A 22,075-nucleotide genomic window follows, 5' to 3' on the forward strand; every position below is an offset into this window, starting at 1 on the left:
AGATGATTAAAGGTATTTAGGTGTTGCTGTGCTCAGCATTACAATCTCTAACTGATCTAGGAACCTAAATCTTCTAATCAAAAGGGATTAAGGCACTTAGGCGTCAAAATCCCATTGACAGTCAATAGGATAGGCTCCTAAGTGCCTAAATCACTTTGTAAATGAGACTTTGGCTCCTAAATCAGTTAGGCATTGCAACGCTCAATGACGCAACCCCTAAATACCTTACAAAATCTGGGTTTCATGCACTTTGGAATTTTTTGCCTTGTATGTACAGAGGCCCAATCTTGTGTCAATGAAACTAACAAAGTTACATCAGTTGACTGATTTCAGTAGGAGCTGGCTTGATTTTATTGGAGCAGGGGTGGGCTCTACAGCATAGCTGTTTCAGAGTCTCTTAAATGATCTCTTCAGCAAATGCAATCATTCTGATTTTCTGTAAAACACAAAATTAACCTAGTGGAAAGCAATAAAATAATCACTCTGCACTGCAGGGAAATAAACATCACACCAACCTTCTTAAATACTATGGGTTCTTCTTCCCATACAGGATTAACAGCATTGCCTTGAGAGGTCTTTGTCTTTAAAGCTTTTCGTCTTGTATCCACAGGCAGGCCAAACATGTCTACTTCTACATAAGTGCCAACTTTTTTATCCGAAAGAAACTGACCTGAAATTATCTAGAAAACAAGATAGGAGTGTTTGAAAATTAATAAAGACGGCTTAGTGTGGATTCTGAAATTTCTGGCTGAAATTCAGGCTGAAGAATTCTTCCTAGTGATGGTATAGTTCTCTCCTAAATAAACCCCAAACTCAAAACAAGCATTCTCTAATACTGCAAATACAGGACTGTAACATACTGTTATGGTAAATAAAAAGATACGGTAATGCCAGAGCTATGTGTAGTGGTGTTGCAACCAAGGCAACGATAAAAAAGCAGATGCACCTGTTTCGTTTTTGTCTCCTTCCAGCCTTTTTTTTTTTTTAAAATATGAGGTAAATGTAAAGGTTGTTGATGAATTCCCTGAGTAACAAGGAGCGAGGGATATTCAGCCAATGTCAGGGTATCTTAAAGAACCTCAGATTTGCCCAAAGTATGCCAGCTCCCATTCATTTGTGAGGCCTCAGCATCTTCCATGCCATGACATCACAACTAGCACAATCTCTAGTGGACAGTCAGAAGGAGCCAACTTCGGGCAATGGCCACATTACTCTTAGGGACTCAATTCCTGCAAAGGGCTAAGCATCTCCCTAGAGCTACTGAATAACCTCCATTTAGATGTGGTCCCAAAGCTGCCAGCCACCTCTTTCACACACGCTCTCACACCACTGCTTTGCCACAGCTGACTTGTGCCTGCAGCCGCAAGGTGGATATCAGTTTCCTACCACTGAACAAAACAGGATATTTTGTGGGTGGCTTCTGACAGGGGAGATTGTTCAGCTGAATAGGCCTATTAATGCAATAAATTGTTTTTGTAACTCTGGGTACGAAACCATGACTTTTATAACTTCCTGGTCTCATTGCAAAAACTTGTTATTGTATTAATTTACACTAAGCAGCATGCTCTGTTGGTCATCTCAGTGCAAGTTAACATTTAGCATGGACTAGGGATGTTTTTAAGGTTACACTGTTTGAAATACAGCACTTCATAAACAAAAGCTTAAAAATCTTCAACCTCTTCTTAAATACATCAGTTTCCTGGGAAGTCTTATGTGATGAAAAGAAAAGGGATTGGAAAGGAAATTAAAAACAAAACACCAGCAAATTTACTTAATAGGCAATATTTCTTCAAAATTTGAGCTTCTGTTATTTTATGAATTTAGATACCGTTGAGTTTAAAAATTAAATATGTCCCACTGCAAATTAAACGTATCTCATTGTCTCAATTTACAGTATGTCTACACTGCAACTGGAGGTGTGACTTCAGCACATGTAGACATGAGTTAGCTTGAATCTAGCTAGAGTGAGTACCAATAGTGTAGCCATGGCAGCACAGACTTCAGCGGGGGCTAGCTGTCCAAGTAAGTGCCGAGGGTTCTGGGTGGGCTTGTACGGGCCATGCTGAAGCCTGTGATGCCGCACCTTCACTGCGGTTGGTCCCTGTGATGGGGTGTACAAACCTCACACTGGAAAGGTACAGGTTAAAGAGATGCCCTGGGCCCAGGCAGCTCTGCTCCACCACACCTGCACTGGCTGGAGGAAGAACTTACAAAGGGGAACACAGTAGCTTAGTGGCACTGGCAGGCAGGCTGTGGAGGTGAGCTGACCTATACTCTGAGCTTGTGAGAAGGAGCACCATGGAGCTCCTGCTGCCTGAGACCTGGCTATGGTGACCTGACCGAGCCTACAGAGAAGGGACCTGTGACTCTCTGAAAGCCACAGACTTTATCTTTGTGTTTTAGTTCTTTACTTTAGCTGTTGAGAAGAGAGGGGCCTGGTAGGAAGTGACCCAGGGAGGCAGCCGCATAGAATCTCAGGATTTAGGGGCCTACCACTGAGCCCTGGATCGGAGCCCAGTTGACAGTGTGGGCCTGGGCTTCCCTACCAACCTCTGCAGAGGGGCAACTACAGAGGCCTATTCCTGATGTGGGGAACCTACCTGGGGGGAGAAGCTCCTGAAGATAAAAGGGTCTGGGCTGTGAGATCTTGACCCAAGGGGTAGAGTCCTGAGCATCCTGCTTAATCCTGAAGGCTCCCCCATTGTTGGACTCTATACATACCCTGAAAGGGACAGACTTGAATACATGACCTGGCTGGAGGGCAGAGTCACCAGAAAGACAGACGAAGGCAGGGTGAAGCAGCAGTAAGAAAGGGGGATGCCCGGAAGACCACCTGCCACACCCCAGCCTGACCACTAGGCAGTGCTGGTGGTGAGCGTCCCTGCCACAGTATCCAAGTTAGCTAGATTAAAGCTAGGTTGGGTATGCCTATACGTGCTGTAATCACACCTCCTGACTGCAGTGCAGACACAGCTAAAGAAGATCTGCCAGGGCTCCAGATAAAACAGAAATATGTCCAGGTTCTAACAGAAACAGAATTTTCAACAACTGTATACATACCTTCACAGACAACGTGTTGGCTACTATTCCATCCACAATACTTTCAGTAAATGGGTCAAAATGTTTGTCTGGTCTTCTCATAAACTCTGGCTTTAGCCTGTAACCACTTTTGCCATTGTATTCATACATCCCCATGTTTATTTGCATAGACAAATCTAAGCAATAAAAATATCACGAGGAATTAACTTCTGGATAAGTATCAAATATACAAAAACAAGTATAACTGCAGTAATATGACTAAGGGCAATGCAAATAAACAGCTAGTTCTTGAGCACTGCTGCCACTTAAACCTAGGTTTCAGGAAATATTTCACTGAAAGACTCAAGTTTCACTCAGACAATCCTCAGTGGCCACCATCTTGGACTCTCTGTAAGAGGAGGGAATTCTCTAGAGATGTTTCAGAAGATAGAATGATAGAATTATAGAAGATTAGGGTTGGAAGAGACCTCAGGACGTCATCTAGTCCAATCCCCTCCTCAAAGCAGGACCAACCCCAACTAAATCATCCCAGCCAGGGCTTTATCAAGCCAGGCCTTAAAAACCTCTAAGGATGGAGATTCCTCTAACTCCCTAGGTAACCCATTCCTCTGTTGTGGGATAACATTTTCGAAAGAGCGTAAGGCCTAGATTTTAAAGGTACTTAGGTGTTGCTCTGCTCAGCATTAAAGAGCCTAAGTGACTTGGATATGTCTCATTTTCAAAAGTGAGTTAGGCTTCTAAGTCCTGTTCACTTTAGGGTGACCAGATGTCTGCTTTTCGACCAGATCACCTGGTCGAAAAGGGATCCTTGCAGCTCCGGTCAGCACCGCTGACTGGGCCATTGACTATCTGGTTGGCTCCGCCACACAGCGGGGCTGGCAGGCTCCCTGCTAGCCTCCACACAGCACAACTCCTGGGAAGCAGCAGGCATGTCCCCGCTCCGGCTCCTATGCATAGGGGCAGCCAGCGGGCTCTGCACGCTGCCCCCCCAAGTGCCGCCTCTGCAGCTCCCATTGGCCAGAACCGACGCCAGTGGGAGCTGTGGGGCAGTGTCTGCAGATGGGACAGTGCGCAGAGCCGCCTGGCTGCCCCTCCACACAGGAACCAGAGGGGGGACATGCCGCTGCTTCTGGGAGCTGCTTGAGGAAAGCACCAACTGGAGCCAGTACCCCTGACCCCCTCCTGGGCCCCGACCCCCTGCCCGAGCCCCAGCCCTGATCTCCCTCCCGTCCTCCAAACCTTTCAATCCCAGCCCGGAGCACCCTCTTGCACTCCAAACCCCTCATCCCGAGCCCCACCCCAGAGCCTGCACCCCCAGCCGGAGCCCTTACTCTCCCCCCCACACACACTCCAACCTCCTGCCCCAGCCCTGATCCCCCTCCTGCCCTGTGAACCCCTTGGTCCCAGCCTGGAGCACCCTCCTACATGTCATACCCTTCATCTCCAGCCCCACATCGGAGCCTGCATCCCCAGCCGGAGTCCTCATCCTCCCCACACCCCAACCGCCTGCCCCAGCCCGGAGCCCCCTCCAGTACCCTGAACCCCTCATTTCTGGCCCCACCCCGGAGCTCACACCCCCAGATGGAGCCCTCACCCCATCCCATACCCCAGCCCCCTGAACCAGCCAGGTGAAAATGAGCGAGTGAGGGTGGAGAGAGTGAGCGATGGGGGGGCGGGAATTGAGTGAGTGTGGGGTGGGGCCTCGGAGAAGGGGTGGGGCAAGGGTGTTCGGTTTTGTGGGAGTAGAAAGTTGGCAACCTTAGCTGACTTTCAATGAGACATAGGCACCTATATGTACAATTTCCCTTTTGTGCATGCACATGCAGGTGTTTGTGGGAGCAGCAAAAATGCATTTCATGGGATGCTCCCATTGGGCCCGCCTATGAAAATCTGGCCTTGTCATTTTGTACAGTGCCAAGAACATTTGAATCCAGGTGTTACTGCAATAAAATGATTAATAATAATTATTTCTGGAGACTGGGGGAAAGTTAGTTATATTTTCAGTTCATTACGCAATATAAAGGGGCTGCTATTGACAAGCGAATATTTGCAGAACTGCACATGAGAAACTGCAATATGTAGCGGTTGGTAAATGATGGCTCTTTAAGATGACCACTGTGTGCATGGTGCACTACGGTATAATATGCTAATGCATTTGAGAATAACTTGGGTTCATGAACAAACAGCTTCGTAGAACTGGTCAATAGCCCAACGTCTTTCGTTGAACAAAACAACTCTCTTGGCTCCCAATAACAGAACCTATTGAAAAAGTGGCAAGTACAGCCCACTAAACCAAGAAAAAGCTGAGCCTTACCTACAGTTTGGAAGTTAAGAGCAACCAACTGACAGCCAGCATTCCAGAAGACTTGCGGCATGTAGTTTGAGGAATCTACACGTGTTCCCTTTGGATAAATCCGGCTAAGCTGCCTTTTGTTATATCTAGATGGTGAGTGGTTAAGAGACAGTGCATTTGGCAAAATAATTATATATACTTTCAGTCATTAAATGTAGATGCTCTTTACAGAACAATAGTAGGTTGCTTAGCGGAGTTCTCCAAACATACTACATTCACAGATTCACGTTCTTGGGAGGGCGGCTGGACTATATAAATACTCAGGTGTCTAAGTTGAGGTTATAAAATGATACGTTACATACTTTCCTTTTGTTCCTGTGAGGGCTAACAGACTCTAAAGAAGCAGGGGAAAAGCAAGGGCAAGTGTGGATCTGGAAGACAATATATTTGTAACTTCAGTTACACAGTAAATAATCTAATATGGTCCTAAATTGCCTCTACAGAAACTAGCCAGCAGTAACAATCCTTCTAGAGCTGGACTGAGGAGAGCCCAGTTAAGAAGTAACTGTTCTCCTCACACGAGTTTCAGATTTAGCCTCCACATAGAGAAAGCAATGGTGAGTAAACTGATGTAGCGAGCCTGAGCGTCAAATGGCCACTCCACAAATTTTAGATATGGGAATACATTGCAGTCTAGATGTAGAAGTTGCTCTCAGTTAATGTTCCGTAAGGCCATATTGTACCTGGATCCCTTTTTGTAAATTGTAGGCTTCAAAGGAGACAATGACATACACTGAGAGCCATTAAACTGAAATGCACTCCCCTTTAGTTATTTTTCTCCAAAAAACAAATCAGTGCAGCTAGCTCCTGGTAGTCAGGAAAGAATCAGCTGTGACCAGGAATCAAAATCGGATCTCCCATAAGACTATGCAAAGTACTGAGTTACCCAGATGATCTCTCTCTGACATATTTTCCTTTGTTTTAATTTATCTTCTATCATTTTATATAACAAATTACCATTGCTTTGTTTTCCCACATGCTCACTAATGATTTGACTCACTCTTCCTCCCCAAACCTTCAATCTGTATTTTAAGATGATCCCTTTTGCCCCTAATCCACATCACAAGAATTCACTCTAAAACTCAATGAGGTGTCATCAGAGGCCAGCTCTCTTTGCTAATGGAAGAGGTAATCGAGTTAACAAAGTTAGGCTAGGTTCCAAATTTCCCAAACTCATGTCTCCAAAGCCCAATGAAGAACCATAACGGCTCTTACTCAGATTTACAAAAGCATATGGTGTATCTTTCTGAATGCCAAGGATACTCCACGAACTCCACTGGAGACTTTGTGAGTTGCTCAAGCCCTTTGGTTTCCACAAAGGAAGACATTTCAAAACTCCTGTTGCGTTCTGTAATTCAAAGGGGGAAAACAGTGATAGATTAGATAAAACATTGTTGTTTGCCAGGTTGCTGTAGCCATGTTGGTCCCAGGATATTATAAGACAAGGAGGGTGAGGTAATATATTTTATTGGATCATCTTCTCGTGGTGAAAGAGACAAACTTTCAAGCTGACATACAGTAGAGCTGCAAATTAATGGGTTCATCGCAGTGCCTATATTCCATCTGCTCTTCATAGACTTACCTATTTCACACCACCGTTCATATCATCAAATGATTTCCAACATTTCCCTTTTCCATTCTTTTAAAAAATATTTAAAATTAAAATGCTTGACAAAGCCACACGTTTGGGAAAATTAAAACCACAAACAAAAGGAAAACAAAACAAAAGTTTCTGAGCCCAGGAGCCTCCAGCATTTGAAAACATTCATAAGGGTTAGACACAGCACTAACCCCACTTTAAGAGCAGCAAATCCCATGTAGAGCTAATGGGGTGATTGATCTCATGAAAGGGGGAGGGGGAGTGCTGAGGTAAAATGCAAGCACACACTGGAGTGCAAACATTGTCCAGTTCTCTCCTGCTTACTGCAGGCTTCTGCTAGCTTTTCCAGTATCTCTTCTGGCGGCATCCAAGCCGAGGATGGAAAATGTCAAAGATGCCAGAAGTACAGTGTACACAGAAGTACAGTGTCCTGTCAACTGTCTTAATCCCCCATTTTCTTGCTGTTCAGGATTAATAAAAAACAAGCACAAGCTGAGCAGCAGTGGCAGTCATGCTATTCCCACAGCTATGATTTTCCACGACATGAAAAGAAGAGCGCCGACCTTGTTTCCTGAGGTACAGTAAAGGGGTTTCATTCTAGGCAGAGTGCAGCATTAGTAAATCGTGCAACAATCTTATCAAGGACTGGGAAGATTATGCAAAAAGATAATGATGCCAAAACACAGGCAGCACAAAACTCTGGGACTAAATCAAAATACATTGTGGCTGAAGAAATGCTGCTAGAATTTGGATAGTAAATTAGGGCCAAACCTTTGGATTAACACCTGGAACAATATACCAAAGGTCATGGTGAGTCTGGTAATTTTAAAATCAACATTGGAATTTTTTTTTAAAGATCTGCTCTAGGAATTATTTTGGGGGAGCTATTTAGCCTGTCAGACTAGATGATCGCAATGGTCCCTTCTGGCCTTGGGATCTATGAAAGCTTTTAAAAGCCTTCAGAGATTGAGATCATCTTAGTTAACCAGGCATCTCATGAGGCAATTAGTTGGGATGGACACGTGAGCTGCTTAAAAGTTAACACATTTCTCAACTCGGCGTCTGCAATGATGCACTTTTAAACATCCCTAACCGTCAAATCAATACATTTGTTAATATATTTGGTACACTCATGACAGACTATGGCCCAGATTTACAAAGGTATTTATGTACCAAAAATTGCAGATAGCCATCAAGAGGGATTTTCAGAAGTGCCTAAGTGAGTTAGGTGCCATACTCCCTTGAAAGTCAATGGGAGTTCTGTGCCTAACCTGCTTAAGCCCTTTTTGAAAATCCCACTTGATGCCTATCTGCAACTTTTGGTACCTAAATCTAGCTCTATGTATTTATAGCAAAAAAAAAATTCAGGTTATAAGGTTCCGAGGTGTTTTTCTTGGATAAAAGTGTGAGAACAATTGTTTTCGAATGGGAACATGCAATTCTTTTTCATTCTCTCCACTCAAATAAGACTGAAAAAAACTGTGTTCACACTTTAAAAAAGAATCACCTTGATACACAAACCGGGGACAGTTTCACTTTGAAAAAATGAATGTTTTGTAAAGACAGGAGTGTATGAAAACACGGTTTAAATAAGGAAACTGTTTCCACACCATAGCCACCACAGCATAATAGCGAGCACTAGAATAAAGAGCTGTCAGGAATAAAAAGGACTAGACTTCTTTGCACAGCGCTTGCTCATCCTATGGAGTTTGCTACCGCAGCAGCCCAGGGTACAATTGCTGTCAGCTGGGTGTTAAAAGGGAGGGAAATGTCATGAAGAAGGGTATGATTTTGGCATGGCCATTGTTAGTAAATTTCACAGCAGAGGTGTGGGGAAAAATGGTAAGTCATGGAAAGGTCACCAAAGAATGCAGTACACAATAGTATAGTACGAGTGGTGAAAGCTGAAGCCCAGAGCATGGGGTTTGGAGAGCAAGTCCACCCTGGATTCATTCTATTCCACAAGGCTGTATCCAGATCCCCACTGCCGGTGTTCTGACCTGGCACATGGGGTTGCAGTGCCACTCCGGTTTGGCCCATCTGCTCCTCCTTCTTCTGAGGGGTGGATGGGACAAATCCAAGTGATGTAGCCTAGCTCAACGACACTAGGTTTCGGGCCCAATCAGATGTGGTCTTACAGCCATTGCCAAGATTCCAAGGAGTTTAACCAAATTCACCATTTGCGTGACCACCATGACAAATTTGTAGCCCAAGTTATGACCCATTGTGTAATGGGATATGACAAATCTTATGTTGCTACGTTCCTACAGCCACAGTAAGGAAATGGCTGATAAAGAAAGTTTGCTTATGAATCAAATAGGAACATGGGAACTGCCATCCAGGATCACCCCAGTTCACTCTCTAACCCAGTAGCCTGTCTCCTACAGTAGGCGTGCCAGATGCTCCAGAGGAAGGAGTAAATAATCCTGTAATGGAATAACCTGTCCATATAAGAAACTTCTTCCCAACTCCAGGAAGTTCGAGGCTGGATCATGCTCTGAAGCAAGAGAGCTTATATCCCTTCTAAACTGTTTGCCCAATATAGTTGTGGATGGTCTCACTTTCCATATAAGTATCTAGTCCCTCTTCAAAAAAAAGTTCCTGGTGTCACTGGTACATTGTGGCAACGAGTTCCATACAGACCATGAGGTACCCAGCCACCAGGAAATGATGGGCATAGTAGATAGAACATTCTTCCTGAACATTTCAGCCATCGGCTCATGCACAGGAGAAGTGCATGAGCCTGACTAAAAAGCTTGTCCCAGTAACCCAGTAAGGGTGAGATTCTACGCTATCCCTCTAAGGCAGTGGTGCTCAACCCATGGCCCAATCAGCACACAACTGAGGCCCAGGTGACATCCTCAGGGCCATACAGATAATATATATATTGTGTGAATGTGGCCCACAATGGTAGATAGGTTGAGAACCACTGCTCTACGGGTAAGTCGACATCACACAAAAAAAGACCTGGGTCAGCAAGAATGAGAGCCCGAGTCAGTTGATCAAGGCGAAAGGGCTAAAAAGAGCAGTGTAGATGTTTGGGTGCGGATGAAACCCAGTGAGGAGGGAGGCGTCTCGGAGTCTGGGCTCCAGCCCGAGTGGGAATGTCTCTACACTGCAATTTTTAGCCCTGTAGTGCGAGTCCCAGGAGCCCACGTCCATTGATCTGAGCTCTGAGACTCACTGCCATGGGCTTTTTTCGGCAGTGTAAATATACTCTGAGAAGCAGAGCACAGAACTCGCTGCACAAAAGTAGGAGGCTCCTGGTGGCTTTAAGCCACCTTTGCATACAGTTGATTTTAGACAGTTGCAGGGACTGGAGAAGCCCCCGGTGTAACTTAGGTCAGCCTCAGAATCTCTCCAAGTTACAGTGACCTGCAATTGCGGGCTAGAATCTTTACAGCGCTATGTGCTACGGCCCTGTCCCCATTCCCACCCCATGGGCTGATCCAGAGTTTTTAGGGATCCTTTACACTGCTCCAGACCACTTACCTGCCATAAAACAGTCACAGCAGGAGGGGAGAGACAGCCTAAGCTCATGGCCTGATTGGGCTAAATGCATAGAGCTGGCTGCAATTTGCATATTCAACTTAAAAAGGAACATCTCCCTTTTCTTTTGTGTCTGTTACTCCCTCGAGTGATACTTGTGCGGAGCCTTTCTATGCAGCGGAATAGCCTCCTGAAATGGAAAACCCAGGTCAAAACCCCTGTGGCTTAAGTAAGTTCTCCTTTAAATTTTCGCCCGAAATTAGTCTTGCACATAAGGCACAGACCCCTCAGAAAAAAAGCCTTTCATTCCAGCAAATTCTAAGCCATGTCACTTGCGCAGAAGTGCCTACACTATTGAGAGCTGATTCCCCTCCACCAAATGCCTTGGCACCTCTCTCGAAATGAAGCAATTAGTGAGTGCATGTGTGTCACATCTGAATGAGCTCTGGTGCCTGACAAAGCTCTCAGAGGCAAAGTACAAGCCAGAGGCACAGTGGAGGGCAATTGACCCACGCTGGTCTTAGAAGTAATTTTGTTGCAATCACCCGTGGATTGAAGAGGCGCAGAGTCGGCCTGGTCTGCTTTGTGCAATCAGAACAAGAAGCCAAGTGGAAGCAGGCAAAAACTGAACAAGAGCTTTCCCTGCTCCTGCAGAGAGATAATAGAGGTAGATGAAAACTCTCCCTGTTCTTAGAGGGAGCCAGAAGGCGAGCTCCACCCCCACAGGTGAAGGAGCTGTATTCGCGCGCACAGCACAGGGGGAAAGAGAGCTGCTGGCAGAGGAGCAGCAAAACCAGATGGTGGAAACTATTCTCAGGACAGTTTTATAGGCGCAAAGGCTACAGTGCACCAGGATCACTGTAGGTTCCATCGGGTGTTAAATCTTCACTGAGTCCTCACTCCTTTTGCAGCACCGTTGCCTGCTGCCTCACCACACCCCTTGTTTTCTTTCCTCACTTTAATCTTTGTGGGGTTTTTCCCATGCTGCCCAAGGCCACCCCCTTCTCTTTGTTCAAATCCCTCCTTAGCACCCACTGCTTTGGTGAAGGCCAACAACGCTAATGCAGCTGGCTGAGAAATGCTCCTACGCACCTGCCATATACACCAAAACAAAGCCTGGCTGTACTCAGGGTAGGGACCGTCCTACAAGCTGGATTGTTTCAGCTCCATGCTCCTTGCTGCTGGGATGGGTGCTTTGTGCATTGTTCAGCAGCAAGCTACTGGAACTCACTGAGGTCTTCTTCCAACACCCTCTTTCTTTAGGAACTACTAGCCAGACTCCTGAAGTCTCTCTTTGTGTAATCACATTTGTCCTCTTCCACAATGAACATTCCTTGTAATGAGTATTTTTAAATCCTGTCATGATATGACCATTGGCTTTTTAACCCCCACGTGGCTATTCAACTTCCATATGACCTCAGTGGAAAGGCTGAGAAAGACAGAGCCTTCAAGTTCTAATGTGCCCAGGAAGGAAAAGCAGCATCTCTGTTTCTTCTATTTAAGATGTATTGTGTTAGGGTTTGTGGCGTACGGTATCTTTTAGCCATGCCCTACCAAAGGGAAATGCCCATAGGAATGGAGGAGCTGGCAACTGCAAATTATGTTCACGATTATGAAATGGCTCAGCATTTAATCAGCTGTACAATTAATAACAACAATGATGACAATAATAATAATAATAATAATAATGGGTATTTTTGGTCAAATTAGGAAGGATAGAAATTGGCCATATAAACAGGATACATTCGTGCAGAGACATTTATTTCCATAGGGATGCTTTGCACTTTAGGGCAAGGGTCTCAAATCACTTGACAAAGTTTAATTCTGCCTTACATCACCCTTGGGAGATAAGTATTATTGTCCCCACTTTTATGAATGGGGAAGCAGACATGCAGAGGTTAAAGAGAGCTGCAGTGTGAAAAGCAGTGGGTGAGAATGGATTTGTGCTGTTCTCTGCTTAAATAATCAGTTTAAATTACTGTACTTTTAAAGTCTTAGTCTGTTGAACATGAATATCCTGTTGGATTGTATGTGCTGTCATTATATGTGACGTTATGAAGTATTGCTCTATGTATTACTGACATATGTTGTGAGGTTGGGAACTTCCACAACGGCCTTTCAGTTACAACAAAGGAGTAGCCATCAATAGCCAGACAGCATTAATAGCTCATCAACATCCATCAAGAAAAGAATCCACTATCCCAGAGACTCCTATAGCAGGTAGGCAATGGAGACTGCTTGACCAATGGGGACTGCCTGATCCTTCAGTTAGAGCAAGGATCTTTCCAGCAACCTGGAAGAAAGTATAAGAGAGGGGAAGTGACATCATCACTTGGCATATTCCCCCCTGGAAGAATGTCTGGAAGACAAAGACTATGAACGGGGGAAGGGTGGACTAAGGCTGGAATGTAGTCGTAGCCTGTGTATTGAGGAACTGTACCTGCTTGTACCATTTGTCAGGGTGAGGCACTGTATGATTCAACTCTTGCTTAGACTAAAAGTTTAGGATTTAGAATGCATATTTACTTTTGATTTTCTTAAGGTAAACTATCTCTCACCTTTATGCCTACCACTTATATTCTATCCTTCTGTAGTTATTAAATCTGTTTTATATTTTACCTAAAACAGTGTGTTGTGGTTGAAGTGCTTGGGAAAACTCAGCTCAGGTTAACAAGGGCAGTTGCACGCCCACTATCCTTTTGGCAGAGTGGTGAACAAGGTAATGAGCTTACATTGGCCACGTTTCTGACTAGTGCAACTCGATACAGTTCTGGGGAGCTGAGGGGAATTGGCTGGAGCTTCCTTATTGATGGTTCATGAGTGACCGGGAAGTCATTCATGTAACTCAGTTGGGTGTGTCTCTGCCTATGGATGGCTGTGGAAGTGCAGTGCGTATCAGAGGTTTGTAGTTTGACATCAGCATCACAGTGTGAGAGGTGATCCACCAAGGGCTCAGCTATTCACAGTCCAGGTTGCACCCTGGAGACCCCATCACAGATACATGCTGGATTTTTCATAAATGTGACTCCTGGTGCGGTATCTTATTTGAACCTGACAAAACTGCTACTGGCAAAACACAAAATATTGAAAATTAAGGCCTTTATCGTGCATTGACAGAGTGACATAACTTTACTCACATGAACAGTCCTATTGACTTCAAGGGATTGTTTAAGGTTAAGCACGTGCCTTGGTGTTTGCAGTATCAGGAGCTAAAATTGTATTTTTATTAAAAACTTTTATCTTAGTGGCATACAATCTTTTTCACGTCAATACAAAGGTGCTTCAGTGTTAACAATGGGGAGTTAAGTAGGCTTCCACTACATTAAACAAAATTATTGTGAACGTGTTTATACACACAGGCCAAAATTTTCACAAATAGGAGCCCAAAGGTCAGCTGCTAAGCCCATAGTTAGGCACCGAGGTGATTTAGGAACCCATTGACTTCAAAGAGCAAATCTTAATGGAGGAGAGTGGCCTGTTCAAAGCATTTCAGATTTTGTGACTTGTGTAAGTTCAATATATTGGAAGGTTGGTCTGGTTCCGAATATAGCATGTGTGATTTGCTTAACCATGTTGTGGTGATGTTCTTGAGTTTGTGTTTTCTCACAGTAAAGATGGTAACGAGGCCCTGGATGTGTCTTTTTCAATTCAGATAAGCTTTTTAAGTGTGAAACTTCTTAACAGAAAAAAAAAATCTTTGTAAAATTTGAAATTTTACTAACAACTAGGAAAGAAACAAGTACAAAACACTTTTGCAATTTAAAACTACAAAATGGGAAGAAAGTAAAGAATGAGCAAGACAAATGAAAAGTCATTTCAAATGTTTAAAAATCAATTTAAATTAAAAAGCTTGATTTAATCCCCCCCTTTGCATTAATCTTTAGTGGACTTCCCTGAGGTCACTGAGTGAGTCAGAGGCAGAGTTAGCAATGCAGCCTGGCATCCTGCCACTCAGGCCAGTTTTAACCAATATGTAACACCCTAACAATAATGTCTTTTTATACTTTAACACCATAAATACTCACCCCAATGTTATAATGCAAGGAGTACTCAAATGAGAATAAAATATGTTTGGATCAAAGCTCAAAGTTAAAACCTGCTGTGTTAAATCTGCACATACTGTTCCTTACAAGAGGTAGAAATCAGTTAGGGCAAGAGCATGTGAGAGATAAATCTAATGCCCAGATTTTTGACAACAGATACATCATATTGTTCTGAAAGGTTGGTAGGCTTCAAAGTAAGAGTTCCCTCACCCATTTAGCTTCCTCTCTAGGAGGAATATTTTTCCCCATAATGTGTATGCATAACTCCTATTAGTGTTAAGGGAAGTGTAGAGAAGCAGAGTGGCCTCCCTCCGACGCTCACAGGGAGGAACCATTCCCGGCCCCCATGGGGCGCGTGATGCCAGGTCAGGCCCGCCCTTTGCTCTGGAAGCAGAGGGGCAGAACAAGAAGTATAAGAGGCAGGGTGAGTTAAGGGAGAGTTAAGGGAAGGAGTCAGACACCTCTGCCTTGCTGCTGGCCCCTGAGCGGACCCCTGAAGGAACATCCTGAGGAGCTGCTGGAACAGCCATGTGCCAAGGACCCGTGAGAAATGACGCCCTATGAACAGACAGGGGTAGGAAGTAGTCCAGGGAAACCAGACATTAGTCCGGTTGTGGTGCTTAAACCATGGTCAGCGTGTTTTGGCAGGATCCCCGCTGACCCAGTGGAGTAGGGTGGGCCTGGGTCTCCCTACCCCCTGCTGCCAACCTCACCCGTGGGGTGGCAGCCTATTCATTTTAGGCCAGACAGCCTGTGTTTAGATACTGTCTGCCCCAGACAGAGGGCTGGCTACAGACTGCCATTGCTCTGTCCTGCCCAGAGGGCTTGAGCCTGACTGTGGCGATTGTCTGCCCCAGCCGGAGAGCTGGGCTAAAGACAGCCCACTGCCCTGTCACGAAGGACCAGAGCCCGAGACTCTTTACTGATTTACTGTGCTAATCCCCTGTCAATTGGCTCTCAGCAGCTAGATGGCATAGCAAGGCGGAGTGGCCTCCCTCGGATGCTGACAGGAAGGAACCACTCAAAGTCGCTACACTTGGTGGAGAAGGTGGGCACCAACCCAACCCCTGAGGCAAGGGGCTGAGGATGCCCCAAAGACCTCCCAGCAACCATCTCTGGCCATGTGGTCGAGAAACTGGATAAGTGGCTGCCGGAGAGCCAGCAGCAACAGCAGGCAACCCAGCTGCAACAGCAACAGCAACTCATGAAGTAGCTGGCAGGTCAGCAGCGACAGTTGCTCTGGGAGTTGGGGACCCAGCATCGGGAACAACAGCAGCAGTGCCTGCACGAGCTGGCTGCCTTGCTGCCTGGTCGCAGTGGCCCTAGCCCCTCTGGGGAAACAACCCTCGCTGTGCTTACCATTCCTGTATGGCTAGCAAAGATGGGACCCGAAGATGACCCCAAGGCTTTCCTCATGACATTTGAGCGGGTCGCCTCGGCCACCCGGGGGCCCCTTAAGGAGTGGGCCACATATCTAACAGGGATGGCCCAATTGGCCTACTGTGGGCTCCCCATCGACGAGGCCCGGGATTATGGGCAAGTAAAGGTCACAGTGCTTAACATGCTGGACATCACCCCAGAGATGTTCTGTGCGGTTCCAGGGGAAGGGGTACCCACCACGTGCCTGACCCCAGATTCAGGGGATATGACAGGAGCTGAAGGACAGCTGCTGGTGGTGGCTCCAGACCCATCAGCATTCTGTCACCGAGGTGGCCAAACAGGTCACGCTGGAACAATCCACCCACATCCTCCCACCCTGAGGGAGGTCCTGGATGCTCCAACATTACCCCACTACTTTAAGTGTGGCAGTCACCCTCATGGAGGACTTCTTGGCAGCAGAGGCCCTTGTCGGGCCAGAGGCCCAAGCCACGATATTGGGGTCAACCCTGACAAGCCTGGAGAAAGTTCTGGCTCATGGGCCAACTCCCAGTCGACCCTGAGGAGTCATGGCAGACGAGGTGGCACTGAACCCTGACATGCAAACCCGATGCATTGAAGGGGACCTCAGAACCTGAGGGTGTCCCCACCCCTCCCCTCGCACACACACTCGCTGAACCAGGAGACCTGGCTCAGACATCCCCAGCTAGGACCCTCTTTCTCCTGTGGCAGTTTTGGACACTTGCAGCAGGAATGTCCCCTGATGGACTGTACCTTTGGCCAGATCTGCATGGGAGAGTCCCGCACCCACAAGCAGCCTGATTGAAAAAATTACGAGCCCTGTAGTTGTTGGTGGACTACTGGGTTGCTCAACCTGATGTGTAAGACATGGGAGTACTCACCATCGCTGGCCCAGAGACTTGTACAATATGTATTCCAGCGCCAGGAGTGCCTGAACCATGCCGGGACTCTGGCGAAGGAAAACCTGCAAGCTGTCCAAGGGACCCAGGAGTGAAGCTATAACCAGGGGGCACAGTCTCAGACCTTTGAAGTTGGTGAACGGGTCCTGCTCCTACTACCTTCTGAGGAGTACAAGCTCCTGGCCCCCTGGCAGGGGCTGTACGAAGTAATCTGTTGGGTGGGGCCAGTAATGTATGAAATTCAGCAACTGGACTGGCAGAAGAAAAAACAGCTCTATCTTGTCAACCTCCTGAAGACTTGGCAAGAGCAGGGGCGTCTATTGATTGTCCCTTACTCTACTGAGCCAGACCTGGGCAATCGGCCCAGAGGAACCACAACTCAGGGATACCCTCACCAAGGAGCAACAGAGGCAGGCTTGAAGCCTGTTGAAGGCCTTCCCTAAGACCTTCACTGCCCTACCTGGCCAGACCACTCTTGTCCACCATGCCATCCTGACCAACCCAGGGGTGTGATGGTTGTGAGGTGACGCGGCACCTTCCACGGTGTGACCCTGCACTTTTGCATCGACTTACAAAGGGTAAACAAGATCTCTAAATTCAATGCGTACCCAATACCCCATATCGATGAATTGCTTGACCACCTCAGGGAAGCTCACTTCATCACCGCCCCTCACAAACGGCTGCTGGCAAATCCCCCTTAACCCAAGCCTGAGAGAGAAGACAGCATTTGCCATGCCAACTGGGATCTACCAGTTTATCTGGATGCCCTTCAGTCTCTATGGGGCCCCCACCACCTTCCAGAGGCTGATGGATCGCCTCCTCCTGTAGCCCCACGGTTCCTACGCTGCAGCATATCTCAATGACGTGGTGATATACAGCCGACGCCAGGAAGACCATCTCAACCAGGTGGTGGCTGTCATATGGGCCCTGTGGGCTTAACTGCCCACCAACCCAAGGAAGTGTCGGATCGGGTGGCAGGAAATGACATACCTTGGATACACCTTGGGCCGAAGAGAGGCACGGCCTCTCACTGGAAAGGTTCAAGCCTTGCAGGCCTGGCTACCACCCACCATGAAGGGACAAGGGCATCAATTCCTGAGGCTAGCCGACTATTCCCTCTGACACTGACGGGGGAGAACCACTCAAAGCCTCTATAGGGAGTATAAATGTGCATCCAACAGAAAATTTAGTATTAGAAAAAGGCAACTTGAATACAAATAGCTTACTATAAGTTGGACCAGTACACACATACACAATGTTTTAAATGTTTTATAATGAAGCCATGAAGCTGGTTCAAGATAGAAAGTGATGTAAAGATTTCTTGCAGTCCTATTATCGCTGTTGAGCTGATGGATGGGAATCAAAGCTATATAAATATATACATATATTGACAATGAAGTTTTAAATATTTCAATATATTTGTTTGGGGGAGTTACTTAATTTGCTTCTGATGAAGCAGTTGCCATCATGCTCATAACAACTGCAGTACAAGGCTCAGTAGATGTAAAATCTTGTATAGAGGTAATGGATTTAGGCACCCATAACCCTGGTCTTCAAGGGCCTCATAAATGCAGGACTTAAAAATGAAAATGCGATAGGCTGCTTTAACAAAAAAGAAATGTCAAGAACATGTTGTATCCTGTCAAAACACCATGAAAAAGGGCAGGTAGATGGTAGGGGGTTCTGCTCCTAGACGGGAAATGCTGCTGTTCTGTTTATTAACGATGCTGCAAAGTGCATTCCCAGCAAGACTTTATCAGTGAAAAATCAGCAGGGGATGAAGTTATAGCCTAGGCTGTGGCAGAAAAGATAGATTTACATGAGGGGTGAGCGCTGTGTTTAGACTTTATCTGTTGTACGTGCAACATGGGCACAGTGTAAAAGCACTTGCTGTTTCTCGCTCAATGCTCACGATCTCGTTGTTCAAAAGTTGACAATACGCCTCGCTTTTCTGACCCTGTTTATTCATGGACATTTAATTTGACAAGCAAAGACTTTTTCAATTCCAGAAACGTTGTCAAACCTGACGCACACACTGCGTACCAATGTTTACCATAGACAAAACTGAATGTTTAGACCAGTGCATATCTCAAAATGAATGTGGCTCTATTGTCCCTCGATACATGTGGGTAATTCCTAATACCCTTAACAGGATTTATGCAACGCACTAAGGAGAGAAAAGCAGAGAGTCAGTTTTCTAAGCAGACCTTTCTCCTATACCTATGGGGACAGATCCTCTACGGGTGTTACTTGACTTCCATGAAGATATGACAACTGCATTTACACAGGTTGAGGATCTGCCCCATGATATGTTCAAATAATTCCAACTGAGGATAAGAAAGCGACCTCCTAAGTAATTCCCAGTATAAAATTATGCTATGGCTATTTAGATTACTTACTTTTTGATATCTCAAATGACTCAAACTTCACTGGCTGTATGTAGTTCACCAGGTTAGACATTTCTTCCGTGGCCATGGCTTCACTGCCAGCAGTGCCCTAGAACAAGGAGACAAGGGAAGACTTTGTGTTTATTGCATATCAAAGGTCACTGGTGGGATTTCTATAAAGTAGACTTTATATATCTAAGACTCCAAGTGTCCGTTACCTGCCACAGCAAAGTCAATGGGAGCTTTACCATTTACTTTAGTGGGTGTGGGATCAATGTCCAATAGATCATTATTCATTTGTATACGCACATTATTTGGCCTATTTCCCTTTGATATGGGGCTTGGCTCATCCCCTTTAGGCTCCTCATCTAGAGGAAGGGAGTCGTTTTTGTTTGTTTTTGTTAACAGGGTGTTAAGCAATGAAATTCACTCTGAAAGTCGTGAAACTCATTGAGGGAAGGAGGAATTTCAAGGGGACAAAAGGAAATACATGTGAAATAGTCTTAATGAGCCTCGTGGGAGTTTCACAGATTTATATGGATGAGCACAGATGGGGCTGGATGTTCTGCATCCGAGGGTGCTAAAGGAGTTGGTGGATGTGATTGCAGAGCCGTTGGCCATTATCTTTGAAAACTCATGGCAATCGGAGGAGGTCCCGGATGACTGGAAAAAGGCTAATGTAGTGCCCATCTTTAAAAGAGGGAAGGAGGAGGATCCGGGGAGCTACAGGCCAGTCAGCCTCACCTCAGTCCCTGGAAAAATCATGGAGCAGGTCGTCAAGGAATCAATTCTGAAGCACTTAGAGGAGAGGAAAGTGATCAGGAACAGTCAGCATGGATTCACCAAGGGCAAGTCATGCCTGACTAATCTAATTGCCTTCTATGATGAAATAACTGGCTCTGTGGATGAGGGGAAAGCAGTGGACGTGTTGTTCCTTGACTTTAGCAAAGCTTTTGACACGGTCTCCCACAGTGTCCTTGCCAGCAAGTTAAAGAAGTATGGGCTGGATGAATGGACTATAAGGTGGATAGAAAGCTGGCTAGATTGTCCGGCTCAACGGGTAGTGATCAATGGCTCCATGTCCAGGTGGCAGGCGGTATCAAGTGGAGTGCCCCAAGGGTCGGTCCTCGGGCTGGTTTTGTTCAATATCTTCATAAATGATCTGGAGGATGGTGTGGATTGCACTCTCAGCAAGTTTGCAGATGACACTAAACTGGGAGGAGAGGTAGATACGCTAGAGGGTAGGCACAGAATACAGAGGGACCGAGACAAATTGGAGGATTGGGCCAAAAGAAATCTGATGAGGTTCAACAAGGACAAGTGCAGAGTCCTGCACTTAGGACGGAAGAATCCAATGCACCGCTACAGACTGGGGACCAAATGGCTAGGCAGCAGTTCTGCAGAAAAGGACCTAGGGGTTACAGTGGAGGAGAAGCTGGATATGAGTCAACAGTGTGCCCTTGTTGCCAAGAAGGCCAATGGCATTTTGGGATGTATAAGTAGGAGCATTGCCAGCAGATCGAGGGACGTGATCATTCCCCTCTATTCGGCATTGGTGAGGCCTCATCTGGAGTACTGCGTCCAGATTTGGGCCCCACACTACAAGAAGGATGTGGACAAATTTGAAAGCGTCCAGCGGAGGGCAACAAAAATGATTACGGGACTGGAACACATGATTTATGAGGAGAGGCTGAGGGAACTGGGATTGTTTAGTCTGCAGAAGAGAAGAATGAGGAAGGATTTGATAGCTGCTTTCAACTACCTGAAAGGGGATTCCAAAGAGGATGGATCTAGTCTGTTCTCAGTGGTAGCAGATGACAGAACAAGGAGTAATGGTCTCAAGTTGCAGTGGGGGAGGTTTAAGTTGGATATTAGGAAAAACTTTTTCACTAGGAGGGTGGTGAAGCACTGGAAGGCATTACCTAGGGAGGTGGTGGAATCTCCTTCCATAGAGGTTTTTAAGGTCAGGCTTGACAAAGCTCTGGCTGGGATGATTTAGTTGGGGATTGGTCCTGCTTTGAGCAGGGGGTTGGACTAGATGACCTCCTGAGGTCCATTCCAACTCTGATTATTCTATGATTCTATGAAGAGGAGACCTTACCACTCTATTTAAAAGCTAAATCACATAGCTGGTATTTTAATACTTTATACATGCCTATAAGATTCCCGGGGAACAGACTGCCTTATCTTATCTTCTGAAAAGTGCCGAGCACATTGTGAGCACCCATATAAATTAATAATAATAAATGTGTCTCCTACAGATTTCACCACAGAGCTGTCACAGCATAGCTATATATAAGCTGTATATATATAGATAGAGAGAGAGAGAGATACACACATATATACATACATATATATGTATATACACACATATAATAAAGAAGTAGCTGTCTAAAACTGATTCATTATATCTTATTTTACTAAGTTAAAATATGAATAAAGTGAGCAACAGTGTACACGTGTTGTTCAAGAATTCTTTTAGGACTATTGGCAAATATTTCTAAAGCTTGTATTATGTTTTAAGGGCATGTCTTCCTTTCTCCACTAGATGGCAGTCCAACACTTAGTAATGCAAGCCAAATTAAAGGACCAGAATCACTCCACCGCTATTTCAAAATATTTAAATCCTTACTTCATCTGTTGACGATTTTTTGCAGTCATCATCATAGTCATCGTCATCGTCACTCTCGATCTCTGCTTCTCCTGCAACATTTTAATTACAATACAATTATTGGCTGAAACAATGATTATAAATACCAAGACCATTCTTGATAGACACCTTCAAGTGCTCTTGCTTTAGAGGGTTCCACATTTTAGGGGGACTGCCTCTTATATAACACACCAAATTCACTGTCTTGAGTGGTTTA

The 22,075-nt window shown here is 45.6% G+C and overlaps 1 protein-coding gene across 5 annotated transcripts in view; it reads right to left on the bottom strand.

Moving 5' to 3' along the window:
* Positions 1–22,075, bottom strand: part of PLCB1 (phospholipase C beta 1) — a 650,190-nt gene that overhangs the window by 131,192 nt on the left and 496,923 nt on the right. For all 5 annotated transcript variants that reach the window (XM_037896161.2, XM_043544063.1, XM_043544064.1 and 2 more), the window contains 6 exons: positions 21,841–21,911; positions 19,221–19,317; positions 6,656–6,740; positions 5,354–5,478; positions 3,061–3,215; positions 516–680 (listed from right to left, as the gene is read on the bottom strand). In XM_037896161.2, the coding sequence (XP_037752089.1) occupies positions 516–680; positions 3,061–3,215; positions 5,354–5,478; positions 6,656–6,740; positions 19,221–19,317; positions 21,841–21,911 (698 nt within the window). The remainder of the gene's footprint in view (positions 1–515; positions 681–3,060; positions 3,216–5,353; positions 5,479–6,655; positions 6,741–19,220; positions 19,318–21,840; positions 21,912–22,075) is intronic.

This window comes from Chelonia mydas, chromosome 3 (genome assembly GCF_015237465.2).
Source record: "Chelonia mydas isolate rCheMyd1 chromosome 3, rCheMyd1.pri.v2, whole genome shotgun sequence".
NCBI classification, from domain to species: Eukaryota; Metazoa; Chordata; order Testudines; family Cheloniidae; genus Chelonia; species Chelonia mydas.